This window comes from Geotrypetes seraphini, chromosome 8, assembly GCF_902459505.1.
Source record: "Geotrypetes seraphini chromosome 8, aGeoSer1.1, whole genome shotgun sequence".
Classification (NCBI taxonomy): domain Eukaryota; kingdom Metazoa; phylum Chordata; class Amphibia; order Gymnophiona; family Dermophiidae; genus Geotrypetes; species Geotrypetes seraphini.
Window position 1 is genome coordinate 125,898,604 of NC_047091.1, and position 13,508 is coordinate 125,912,111.

At 43.5% G+C, this 13,508-nt stretch overlaps 1 protein-coding gene across 7 annotated transcripts in view; it reads left to right on the forward strand.

Moving 5' to 3' along the window:
• DAZAP1 (DAZ associated protein 1) overlaps positions 1 to 13,508 on the forward strand; it is a 233,212-nt gene that overhangs the window by 187,544 nt on the left and 32,160 nt on the right. For 4 of the 7 annotated variants that reach the window (XM_033953994.1, XM_033953995.1, XM_033953993.1 and 1 more), the window contains one exon: positions 11,430 to 11,603. In XM_033953994.1, coding sequence (XP_033809885.1) covers positions 11,430 to 11,603 — 174 coding nt within the window. Of the gene's footprint in view, positions 1 to 11,429; positions 11,604 to 12,104; positions 12,182 to 13,508 lie in introns of all 7 variants that reach the window. The other 3 variants (XM_033953997.1, XM_033953996.1, XM_033953998.1) reach the window with 2 other exon arrangements.

Here is a 13,508-nt window from a genome sequence, read left to right on the forward strand (position 1 = left end):
TTAGGCGAAGAAGCACTTTCTTGTCTTGTAGAAATACAAAGGTCACTAGAAGCGTTGTACGAACTACCACGTCATCTTCTGAGGTCTCCAATATTCTAGATATATCTATAGGACTTGACAAATCTGCATTAGGTTGATCGACGTCTGAAGGGGAGGGTTTTTGTTAACAGAAATAGGTATAAAGAATATTTTATGTAGAGGTGGAAGTCCATCATCAGGGTACTTAAAGACTTCTTTCAAAAATTTATAGAACAGGTCTTTTGGGCACATTATAAGTGTTTTGGGAAATTCAAAATTCTTAAGTTCAACTGTTTAGTATAATTCTCCATATTTTCTTCAAAAGCACCAATTTGTCCTTAACAACTGATGTACAAGTAGACTGGACTACCTGCACTGAATGTTCCAAAGTTTTAACTTTCAAATCCTCTTCAAACTTCTGCATTTTCACAGTTTGATTCTGCACAAGTGGTAGGATTTCCAGACATACCTTATGGAGGGAGTCCAATGCTATCCAAATAGATTCCAAAGTAATTTCAGCAGGCCTCTCGAGGGGTTGAAGAGATGGCAATTCCCCTCGCACTGCTGAGATTCCTGTAGCCTCCTTCGGTATAGTAGGTCCGGCTGTGGAGTCTTAGAGAGCCAGCAAGCCCGATAGCTCCACAGCCAGCGTGACTTCCGTTGTTTGCATTGCAGCCCACATTCCCCTTTCACCCGGCGGCGAAGAAGACATTGGTCCCGCGGGGCTGAGCAAGATTTTGCTCCATAGGTCCGATACTTCCTTCGCATCAGACAAAGCAGGAACGCCCCAAGACAAAGAAGAGAAGAAGCCGGTAATCGCTCCCTGTCGCATCAAGGTAGGCTCTGGCAGTCGAGCCACCGTTGCTCTACCTCTTCTTGTAGGCATAGTTTTTAAGCTCCAAGAGCTTATTAAGAAAAAATCAATGTTGGACAGGAGCTCCAATCCTTGTGTCTGACTACCAAGACACCATCTTGTTTCTTCCTCTCTTTTGTGATTATGATAAATATACCAAGGGCCTCAAAATAGTACCTGGCGGGCCGCGAGTTTGAGACCACTGGTTTAGGAGGTGAAGAATTTATGTGCATAACAGAAGAGTTGAACCTGGGCGTGATTATATGTGATGATTTTAAGGTGGCCAAACAGGTTGAAAAGGTGATGGCGAAAGCTAGAAGAATGCTAGGTTGCATAGGGAGAAGTATGGCCAGTAGGAAAAAGGAGGTATTGATGCCTCTGTATAAGACTCTGGTGAGACCGCATTTAGAATATTGTGTACAATTATGGTGGCCACACCTTCAAAAAGATATAAAAAGGCTGGAGTCGGTCCAGAGGAAGGCTACTAAAATGGTGTGTGGTCTTCATGATAAGGCTTATGGGGACAAACTTAAAACTCTCAATCTGTATACTTTGGAGAAAAGGCGGGAGAGGGGAGATATGATAGAGACGTTTGAATACATGAGTCGAGTCTCTTTCATTTGAAAGGAAACTCTGCAATGAGAGGGCATAGGATGAAGTTAAGAAGTGAATAATCTGAGGAAATACTTTTTTACAAAAGGGTGGTAGATACGTGGAACAGTCTCCCAGAAGAAGTGGTGGAAACAGAGACTGTCTGAATTCAAGAGGGCCTGGGATAGACACGTGGGATATCTCAGAGAGAAAGAGATAATGGTTACTGTGGATGGGCATACTAGATGGGCCATGTTTCTATGTTTTCCTGTTAGCACATGGTTCCGTGAGTACAGGCTGATAGCCTGAATCAGCGATTTGGGGGGTTCTTAAAAAGGGGATTTTGGGTAGTTTCCCCACATGTCCTACTCCTCCCTACCCCTGAAATCCTAAAATTGCCATTTTTGAGGATTCTTTGTGGTTTTCCCGAGTTATTTTAAAGTAAAAATCAGCACCTGTGGTGGCCATCTTGGATTTTTTCTGATTTGATTTTAAAGTTATTTTTTATACTTACAAGTTTCGTTTTTGAAAGAAAATCACATAGATGACCTCCCCAGGACAGGATGTGATGTATTCATGCCTCATTTGTGATGGATGGCTGTCGGATGCACAGCCATTTTCCACTTGTGCTGCAGCCTGCGAAGGGTGCGAGGCTTGCCCGGATTTGATGCCTTCAATCTTCATTCCAGTGAAAATGGCTTCGGGGGCCCTGGGAGTGTGCAGGCGATGTTTTGGTGAAACGTAAGCTTGTCTCAGTAGATAAACCTTGTAAATCCTCTACAGTCCAAAACTAGTGCGCAGGGATTTGGCTCCCATCGTAGAGGATGGGTTTTCCCTGGAGTTTGTTAATATGCGTATACTTGGTTAGAAAGTCTCTGCCTGTTTTCCCTTCCGCCGGACTCCCTGCCGGTCACAGGGGCCCCTGCTCCGGTGGTCAGTGTCTTTTCTTCTGCCTCCCCTTGGGGGTGCCGGCAGGTATGCCAGTAGTACCCACAGTTATGCCAGATACACTTCCATGCCTCTGCTTTCACAGGAGAGCACCACGGCGGCCGCAGATCTGGCGGATCCCGGATCAGTGCTGAGTTGTGGGAGGATCCCACTGTCGCAGATTTTTGAAGCACACACATCTTGCAGATTTCATCTCTAAATCTCTTCAGGAACTTAAGCTGCAGTCTGAGTAGCCTGTAGAATGTTCTCATGAGTGACCAGAGAAGATAATCCTCCTCTCTTCTTGATCATCCTGACCTCATTTGGATCCTTACGGGCATCTGGGAAACTTCTGAGGGTCCCTTGAAATGTGCTCGCATCATGTTGTGGCTTTATCCCATGGCGGATGCCTTTAACAAGTACTTTGTTTTCCTGAAGGTGGATTCCTTGGTGGCGCAGGTCACCAAGCACAATTCTCTCCCCAGTGACAGGGGAATAGTCTGAAGGATGTTCAGAACCGACATGTAGATTGTGTCCTTAAGCATCTATTTGATTCAGCTGCTACTGGTTTTAAGGCATCATTGGCCTCTTTTCGTGCCATGATCCTGACACTGTAGTGCATCATGACTTAGATTTTATAATCTCAGGAATGGATTATATGGCTGATGCCTTGTGTGACATCTTTAAAGTCTTTGCTAAGCTTTCCGCCTATTCCATTTTGGCTCGCAGGATGCTCTGGAAGCAGCAATGGTCTGGCAATTCATCTTCTAAAGCGACCTTGAGCTGGTTGCCCTTTAAGCAATAGCTGCTGATCAGCCAGGATCTGGATGACTTGAGAGCCTGTGTACAGGATCATAGGCCCAAGTCATTGCCTATGAATAGATCCTGCCTTTCCAGATGTTCAGGGCATCCTGATTTTAGTCCTTTCAGGCATTCTCGTCAGTGCTCAGGCCCTTCTGTGGGCCAGTGGTCCTTCTCGTCCGCCAGACTGCGCAGAAATTCTCCTTACTTCAATCGGGACTCTGATCTACTTTCTACTCATAGTAACGCTGAATGTGAGGCTACTTTTATCAGCTCCTGAGTCCTATGGAATACCCTTGGAGCCGTCCCCTCCGCCACCTAGAAGAAGATCCCCTCCTGAAGGGCTCTCTTTCACTAAATACATTAGGCATCTGGGTAAAGAGCTTCCTGTAAAATTAGAAGCAGACACTGAACCCAGAGCCGAACTCCTGGAGGTGTTAGATTTTGATGAGCTTCCCAATGAACTCTTAAAACTACCACTTCACAACCTTCTTAAAGAGGCACTTCTAAAAAAATTGGGAACTCCACTATCAGTGACTATAGCTCCTAGAAGGTTAGATTCTCTTTATAGGATTATCTCATGTTCAAGTTTTGATAAACCACAACTCCTACATCAGTCGTTGGCAGAATCCACCCTCAAAAAGTCTTCTAGTTCAGAGTTTACACTACAGCTCCTCCAGGTCGTGAAGGCAGAACTATGGACAAGTTTGGCCATCGCCTATATCAAAATTTGATGTTATCCAACAGAGTATTAAACTACGATGTCTTCATGTCTTTTTATTTCAAACAGTTGATTAAAAAGCTAGCAGTATTTGAGCAGTACATTCCATCTTCCTGAGTTCAAACATATCAATCATAGTCTACTGCAAACCAGGAAGTATATGACTCGTACTTCTTTTGATACATTCAAGCTTTCATCCAGAGTTTCAGCCATGGCCATAGCTATGAGGAGACTTGCCTGGTTATGGGTCTCCAATATGGATATAAACCTTCAAGACCGCTTGGCCAGCATACCGTGCATGGGAGAAGAGCTTTTTGGAGAGAAAATCGAAACTGCCACACAGAAACTTACCCAGCATGAGCAGAGTTGGAATACTCTTAACAAACCAGAAGTCTCAATCTGCTAAGCCTGCTCAGAAGTTGCCGTCTTACCCTTATAAGAGATAGTATCCAGCCACCTCCTCTTCTGCTATACCACCACCTTAGAAGAGACAGCAGAAATCTCAGAAGCAACAACCATCAACTATTCAGAAGCCAGCTCAGTCTTTTTGACCTGTTTCTAGAGAGCATAGTCTATATAACACCTTTACAGCCTCTTCCTCTTCCCATCGGAGGACATCTCCAATCATTTTACCTACGATGGACACTCATTACCAACGACTCATGTGTCCTAAAAGTCATGAGGGTTACTCTCTTCATTTTGAATCCATTCCTCCAACCCATCCTCCAAGAGTCCTCTTTTACATCTCAGCAGACGTCCCTTCTTCAGGAAATAGACGCGTTACTCCAATTCAACATCATAGAAGTCCCCCGGCTCAGAAAAATCAAGGGTTCTACTCCAGGTACTTCCTAATTCCAAAGAAGATATGAGGTCTGTTACCAATTCTCGACCTCCAAAATCTCAACAAATATGTATCAAGGGAAAAATTCTGCATGTTTCTCGCAACATTATTTCCCCTTCTAGATCAAAACGAATGGCTATGCTCTTTAGACCTCAAAGAGGCTTACACACGCATTTCCATCCAACCAGACCACAGGAAATTTTTCCGTTTCCAGATAGCTCACCAGCATTATCAGTACAAAGTTCTGCTGTTCGGCCTAGCTTCTTCTCCAAGAGTATTCACAAAATGTCTAGTGGTATTAGCAGCAACTCTCCGTACTTATGGTCTCCAAGTATTTCCTTATCTAGACGATTGGCTAATAAAAGCCATATCTCCTCAAGCAGTTTGCTTGGCAACTAAACTGACCATTGCTTTTCTTCAGCAACTCGGATTCAAAGTCAACTTTCCAGTCTCAACTACAACCATCACAGCATCTCCAATTTATAGGAGCCATTTTAGATCCAATTAGTTACGAGCTTACCTCCCTCAACAGAGACAAGACACTTTAATTCATCTTTGCAATAAAGTCTCTACTCTGCAAAAAATTCCAGACAGATAGATGCGCTCATAGGCCACATGGCATCCACAGTCCATGTGACTACATTCGTTCAACTACATCTCAGAGTGCCCCAGTGGTGGTCTCAAGCCTTTGACCCCCCTGTCCAAGAAGGTCACAGTCACTTCACCACTTCAAAAATCTCTTCAGTGGTGGATGAACACCATCAATTTTTCCAAGGGTCTCCTTTTTCAGGTTTCCCCACATCAGAAAGTCTTCACCACGGATATGTCCATGTATGCATGAGGGGATCACCTGGAGAGTCTCAAGACACAAGGTTACTAAAATTTGTAAGAAAAATCATTGCACATCAACCTTCTAGAATTAAAAGCCATTTGAAATGTTCTCATCACTTTTCAGAATACTCTGTCCAACCATGTTATTCTAGTTTGAACGGACAATCAAGTTGCGATGTATTACATCAACAACAAACAGGGCGGTACAGGCTCTCTACTTCTTTGTCGGGAAGCCCAACACATTTGGAACTGGGCGATTTCTCGCAACATATTTCTAAAGGCTGTATATGTTCAAGCGAAACAGAATGTCCTGTCTGACAAACTCAGCAGATTCCTCCAGCCACACGAGTGGACCCTCAACTCCAGAGTACTTCATCATGTTTTCCAGTCATGGGGAACTCCTCAGATAGACTTGTTTGCATCTCTCCTCAATCACAAGATGCCTCAATTTTGCTCCAGACAATACTCACTGCAACCAATGTCTTGAGGTAGATGCATTTCTTCTGGATTGGACGAACAAGTTCCTTTATGCATTTCCACCAATCCCTCTAGTTCTGAAAACCGTGGTCAAATTCAAGAGAGAATCAGCCACCATGATCCTAATAGCTCCTCCGTGTCCTAGACAACCGTGGTTCTCCCTTCTACTTCAGCTGACTGTCAAGAATCCGATTCCATTACATATTTTTCCATCTCTACTTACTCAGCGTCACGATCCATGTTACATCCCAGTCTGCAATCTCTATACTTTGACAGCTCAGTACCTTTCGGTATAACTTCAACAGATTTTCATTTCTCTGATCCTTTTCAAGCTATTATTGCTGTGTCCAGAAAACCATCTACCCAGTAATGCTATCAACAAAAGTGAACACGTTTTGCTTCCTGGTGTTCTCTTCATCACCAATAACCTTCTTCCTCTTCACTTCCTTCAGTTCTGGATTACCTTCTCCATCTTTCCACTTCTAAACTAAACTAAACTAAACCTTTCTGGCCTCAAAACCACTTCGGTCAGAGTACACCTCGTTGCTTTTAGTGCTTTCCATGCTCCTGTCAACGATAAACCTCTGGCCATTCATCCCTGGGTTTCCAGGTTTATGAAAGGACTTTTAAATAATAATACATTTATTTTTATATACCGTCATACCTGAGAGTTCTAAGCGGTTCACAACAATTAGATAAGATACAAACAGTACAAGTTATTTAAAAAGACAGCAATTGAAGGCATCTAGTGGAAGAAATACATAAAATATAAAATACATGCAGTTTAAATACATAAAATGTAAAGTGCATGCAGCATAAAAGAATGCGGAGAATTTTACAAAGCAAGATAAAAATATTAAGTATTAAGACTCTAGCCTATTGAATAATTGAGTTTTTATCAGTTTTCTAAAATCCAGGTAAGAAGAGGCTTCTAGCACAAACCGGGCAAGCCAAATATTTAATTTAGCTGCCTGAAAGGCAAAGATCCTTTCACAAAACCTTTTATACTGGCAAAATTTTACTGAGGGATAGGCAAACAGATATAATCTTCGAGAGCTCTTGTTTGTATAACTCAGATTAAAATAAGGGTTTAGGTAACTCGGAAGCATACCAAATGTTATTTTATAACAGAAACATGAAAACTTGAACTGAACTCGGGATTAAAATGGCAGCCAATGGAGCTTTTGATAGGAGGGGGTGATATGTTATTTCTTTAGGCCATAAATAAGACGGACAAACATCCTCTGAAACCGCCTCCATTTGTCTGGAATCTTAATGTTGTCCTTGCTAAATTGATGAAACCACCCTTTGAGCCATTAGAGTCTACCCAAAAGTTGCTTCGTTGGAAAGTAATTTTCTTGATCGCAATCACTTCTGTTCATCGAGTCAGCGAACTTCAAGCATTGGTTTTTGACCCACTGTATACAGTATTTCGCCATAAGGTGATTCTTCGCATTCATCCTAAATTCCTTCCAAAAGTGGTCACAGAATTTCATCTGAATCAATCCATTGTGCTTCCAGTCTTCTTTCCAAAGCCTCATTCTCATCCTGGAGAAGCAGCTCTTCATACATTGAACTGTAAGCATGTCTTAGCGTACAACCTACAAAGGACTAAGTCACACATGTCTTCACCTCAATGGTTCATCTCATTTTATCCCAACAAACTAGGCCAACCTGTCACCAATAGAACTATTTTCACATGGCTAGCAGCCTGTATTTCCTTCTGCTATGATCTGGCTGGGTAGTGCGTTTCTTCTTGAGCCACACAGTCGTCAAACTTCAGCAGCTGATCATAGATCTCCTGAACCTTCCAGCTCCCATGCCCTGGCATTATCTGCAGGTGCTGGGAGTACATGACAGGCTCTTTGGAGGCATTCCCCTGAGCCAGTGTGCACATAGAAACATGATGGCAGATAAAGGCTAAATGGCCCATCAGCAATAACAATTATCACTTCCTCTCAAAGAGATCCCACGTGCCTATCCCAGGCTTTCTTGAATTCAGACACAGTCTCTGTCTCCATCACCTCTTCCGGGAGACTGTTCCACGCATCTACCACCCGTTCTGTAAAGTATTTCCTTAGATTACTCCTGAGCCTTTCACCCCTTAACTTCATCCTATGCCCTCTCATTGCAGATGCACCCCCTAAAGGAGTCCCTCCTCTTTGGTGGTCTCCACAGTGTCCTCTGTTTCATATGCCGCCATCCTGGGCAGAACCAGTGTGCAGAAGTCTGTGCTGGGGGCTTCAGTAAGAGACTCTCAGGGCAAGTTTCTTCAGATCCTAGAGTGGTTAACTCTTATAATGGACCCCAGCTTGTGGGGTTTGGGTGATCACTGCAGGGGCTGCTGCAATTCAGGGACAGTGGTCTCATCAGTGGTGTTGGTCAACCAATCATTTGGAACTTCAGGTGATTCGCCTAGCATTACTCACTTCCAGTTCACTCTGAATGGCACAGCGGTGCGAGTATTCTCAGATAATGCCACGGGAGTGGTGTATATAATTCCTCAAGGGGACACAAGAAGACTCCCTTGGGCCAGGAGGCTTGCATGCTGTTTTCGCTGGGCAGTTACGTTTTCTGTCTCTCTCGATGGCAGACGTGGCGAGAGTATACAGACTTCCTCGGTCAACAAGTCCTAGATCCAGAAGCATGGTACCTCTCATGGACAGCATTGGGGTCGGCCCCAGATGGACTTGATGGTGTCAGTAGAGAACTCAAGGATCAGGTGCTTCTTCAGTCAATGAATAGAGTGTGGAAACTTAGGTCTGGACAGTAACCCTGCCAGCTCACGAGCTCCTTTGTATCCCCTCCGTGGCCTCCACCGAATGGTGATACATCCCAGCTTCATGATTCGAATTGCTCTGGATCAGTCGTCTTGTCAGTGATTTGCGAATTTCGTCAGTCTTCAGTGGGACAGGAAGCTCAACCTCCCTCTCCCTGGCAACCTTCAGGGAACGGTCAGGGTCTGGTTCCCAAGGAGACCCATAGCACTTTGGTCCTCCAGTATGGCTTTTGAGCGCTCAGCCTTGCTGAGGCACGGTTATTTGGAGGAGGTCCTCTCGACACCCTTGAAGTCCAAGAAACCCTAACCTATGGCTTCTTTTGCTTCCGCCAGGAATGCTTCCCGACAGTAGTGTGCAGGGCTGTGGAGTCGGTAGATAAATCCTTCAACTCTGACTCCTCAGTTTCTGGTACCCACGACTTCGACTCTGGGTACCCAAAATTGTCTCTGACTACACAGCCCTGGTTTTATCTATATGTTTTGAAATCGGTGCTGTGGAGTCAGTAGATAAATCCTTCTACTCCGACTCCTCAGTTTCTTGTACCCACGACTCTGACTCCAGGTACCCAAAATTGTCCTGACTCCTCGACCCCGACTCCACAGCCCTAGTAGTGTGCTAAGGACCGGGTGGAGTTTGAGTGAGCTCCCATTTCAGTGGTCCTGGCCTTTCTTCAGACAGGCTTAAATAAGGGTTTAGCGGAGGCCTCCTTTAAAGTTCTGGTAGCAGGCTTTTCATGCCTCAGGGCACGTAGGGGTTCTAGTTCGCTTCCTGCTCATCCTGATGTGACCAAGTTTCTGCGAAGTGTGCTTCGTTTGCGCCATCCCTTGCATCATCCTTTCCCTTCATGGAATCTTACCATCATTCTACCAGGCCTTGTGGAAGCCTATTTGAGGCTGCCATTCTTCTGGATCTGATGCTCAGACTTTCTTTCTGGTCGCCTTTCTCTGCATGGTGTATTTTGGAGCTTCTAGGTTTCTCATGCTGAGATCTTTTTTCTGTTTTTCAGACGCTGGAGTTGTTCTCCATACTGTACCTTCCTTTCTACCAATGGTGGTTTCTGCTCTCCATGTCACCCATGGATCGTATGTCTGCGTTTTGTTCCACAGGCTCAGAGCACAAGGATCGGGTCTTACTCAAGTTGGACATCAATAGAGTCTTGCTCCATTTTTGGAGAGGACTTATTTTCGGATATCTGATCTCTTTGTCCTGACTGCTCCACCTCAGTGTAGTTGTCTGGCGTCTATGGCCTCAAACGTCCAATGGATTTGTATGGCCATTTCCATGGTTTATGTCACCCAGGGCAATCTGCCGCTGATTTATTTTTAGGCCCACTTTGCTAGAAGTGTTGCTACTTTGTCTGTGGAGTCCTGAGTGTTTTCTACAAATGAAATGAAGCAGATGCATTTCTTCTAGATTGGACGAACAATGGCAGCTCTTTGGTCCTCTCTTCCTACCTTTATTCTTTTTTTTCTGGGTGGATGTGGCAGCTCACTCTGCCACTTTTGGGACCTCGGTGTTGTGGGCAGGCTCTTCTGTCTTTCCTTAGACACTGCCATTGCTTTGGTACGTCATCTAGCGTACTGAATCCGGAAGGGACGTAACAGAATGGAAGATTGTTTTCACCTTCGATAATCTTCTTTCTGTTAGTCCCTGGAGGATTCAATACGGCCCGCTCTCTGTTCTGCATCGCTTGCTTTCTTTTGCCTCGGTTTTTCTCACAGGCTTGAGGATCTTCAAGGTCCTGTGAGTATGCATATTACCAAAGGCTGCTTCATGTGGGTGCTTGTTGCACACAGGTTAGTTCTACATTATTTTTTAATGTTTTTTTGTGTTGCCTTTGTGCATGTTATTGCTTGTTTTCATGTTTTGCAGACCAATTCACAAATTGTTTATATTGCTGGGGAGCTTCCCCAGACTCCTTTCCTTGTCATGGATTTGTTAGGTATGTTGCTTGGCTTTGAGACTGAACTACAGGGGGTTTTACTAAGGTGGGAGGAGCATGTGCCCAGAAAAGTGTTAGGATTTCTGTCACTCCTGGATTGTGGGAAGGGATTGAACACCTAGTGTACTGAATCCTCCAAGGACTAACAGAAAGAAGATTATCAAAGGTGAAAACCTAATCTTCCAACAAAATCTCAGCCTTTTAAAACAGTGTGCATTGTATTGTTTTATTGAAACCCTTAGAGAAATATACATATTGAGCTACTCGGTACAGCTCTACAGAATAGTGATATGACTGCCACCAAAATTAGGACCACACTGGGTGACATTTTAAAACAGTTCAATCACATTTTTTGATTGTCTGGTATGTTCCATTCTAAGGAGCTCACAACTTGGTGTACTGCCCTGTCCTATCTATAGAATAAGGTTTGTATGTCTTTTCTGTAGCTGTAAGTATGCACTCTGTATATTGTGTGTTAGGCTTTTGTGCCTTGCCCCTTATCTTTAGCAGCAGGGTATTGTACTCTGAAAGGGACACTAGAAGTATTGTTGAAGCTCTTGCCAGCCTAGTGAAGTCTTGCTGCCTCTGCAGTAGAGAAAGATATTATGATTCTACCTTGTAATTAATTTAGTGTATTTTATTCTCAGGTTTTGGCTATGGTGCTCCACCGCCTCCACCTGATCAGTTTGCCCCCACTGGAGTTCCTCCTCCAGCTGCAACTCCTGGAGCAACACCTTTGGCTTTTCCTCAAGCATCTCAGCAAGCTCAGGATATGAACAAACCCCCAACAGCTCAGCCAGAGTTTCCCTTTAGTCAATATGGTACGTATTTATCAGAAAAAAGATGTAATGGAATGTGTCCATCCCAGCTTGTTTTCTGAAATTTTGTTTGTTGTTGTTGTTGTGTTTTTTTAACTGGGAGCAAGGGATGTCTGACATGGCCTCCTGTGGAACACATCTGCGCTAACAACAGGAGCTCTGGATGTTCCGCTTCAAAGGGGTCAAATATGAAAAACCAGTTTGGTAGTAATTCACAGCTAGCCCCCTTTCAGTTACTGTAGTGTGTTGTGATCTGGTTCTGCTTGGGCACTTAATGTGATCCAGCCAAATCTGCCCCTCCCCCTTCCAAAAAAACAACAACACAACATTGGCTCCCTGAGACCAAGAGTACTGTGTCCTATTGCTGGGACAGTGTTCTTTCCTCTCTTGATGGGTTGGGGAAACAATAGCATCACAGCCTGAAGTGGGTGTTCATGGTGGGCGTTTGTAGTGCATGCCTAATCCATTCCCACATAAAAAGCCTGAAGAAATCACTCTTTCTAGGAAATGCCTGCTTTGTGAAATTATCCGAATGGATTTGATCTCTAAGTTGCCAAGAAGGCCAAAAAAGGTAAGAGACGGTAGGTAGAATTAGATCATCCTTTCTAGCTCACCACTGGTGACCATTATCTGTTGTCTTAGAATAGTGAGCTGGTGTACACTGAAATGCTGCAGGAAGTTCTGCCACCTTTGGCAGATTGTGGCTTTTAGGGTGCTGGGGTTGTTTTGGATGGGGGACCATTGCTGTGGGTGAATTGATAGGCTTCAAGAAGTTGGCAGAGTATTCTTATGGCCGCTTCTGTTTGCTGCTGTCATAAATAAATGCCTTTGAAGATATAGTTGTTGGTTTTAAAGCCAATTGACCATTTAGAGAGCTTGTGTAGGGTAAACAGCTAGACTTGCCATTTAATTTGCAGGATGTAATCCCACTACCTTTCTGATTGTTTAATCATTTTGTGAGTTCTCAGTCCCTATAACAGTTTTATTTACTGGAATTGATTACACATTTGATACTGTGTAGCTTTAGATGAAAATTTTGAATATAAAGTCAGGGCATTTGTGACTGTAAGGACCCTCTGAAAATCTAGATTCAGACAATATGTGTGCTCCTTAAAATTACCCTGTAAGGACACACTTGTGTTTCCTACAACATTCTGAACCAAAACATTTTGAAGATGTTTTATTAAAGGCATCCTCCATCTGTCACTTAGATACTTGTTAAGAGTTATTTCTTGATCATCTGCTAAAGTTTCAACAGAATAAAGTGGCATTCAACCAGTATAAGACAGTGACCTCATCTTTTATTACAGACAGACAGCTTTTTTGTTTAAAGTCTTCCTTTATAGTAGCTGAGGATATATGCAAGGTAGTAACAGATGGTCATTGATATAAATTAACTACTACCTTATTGTCCCATGAAACTAGTCCAGATGCTTGGAGAAAAATTATGGAAAGGTAAAACAGAGCAAGAAGGTTTCCAAGTAAGAGTTAGCTCTGCCATTCCTTTTGTTCCTAGGTGTAACATTTGGTTGTACTCCCTCCTCCATCACCACCACTGAAGGGGCCCTGGTAAGGGAAGAGCTGACCCCTGTCTGTATTCTTCCTTTTCACTGTTTTTCTCCAAGTGTCTAGACTGCTCTGGGGGGGCTCAAGAAAATTAGCAGGTAAAAACTAATTTCTCCTTTTTCTCTATGGTCATATATAAAAATTCTGCTTACATGGGAAGTTGGTGTAAACGCCCAGGCGCTACACAGCTCTATAATTTGAGTACCACACTAAGCATTTTCCTTTACCGCATTGATGAAAAGAGCCCATTAACAAATTCTGTTAAATTAATGCTTTTCTTTAAGTTTTCAAATGCAAAATGAAATACACCATCATTTTTTAGCAAAAAGGTTACCATTTTTG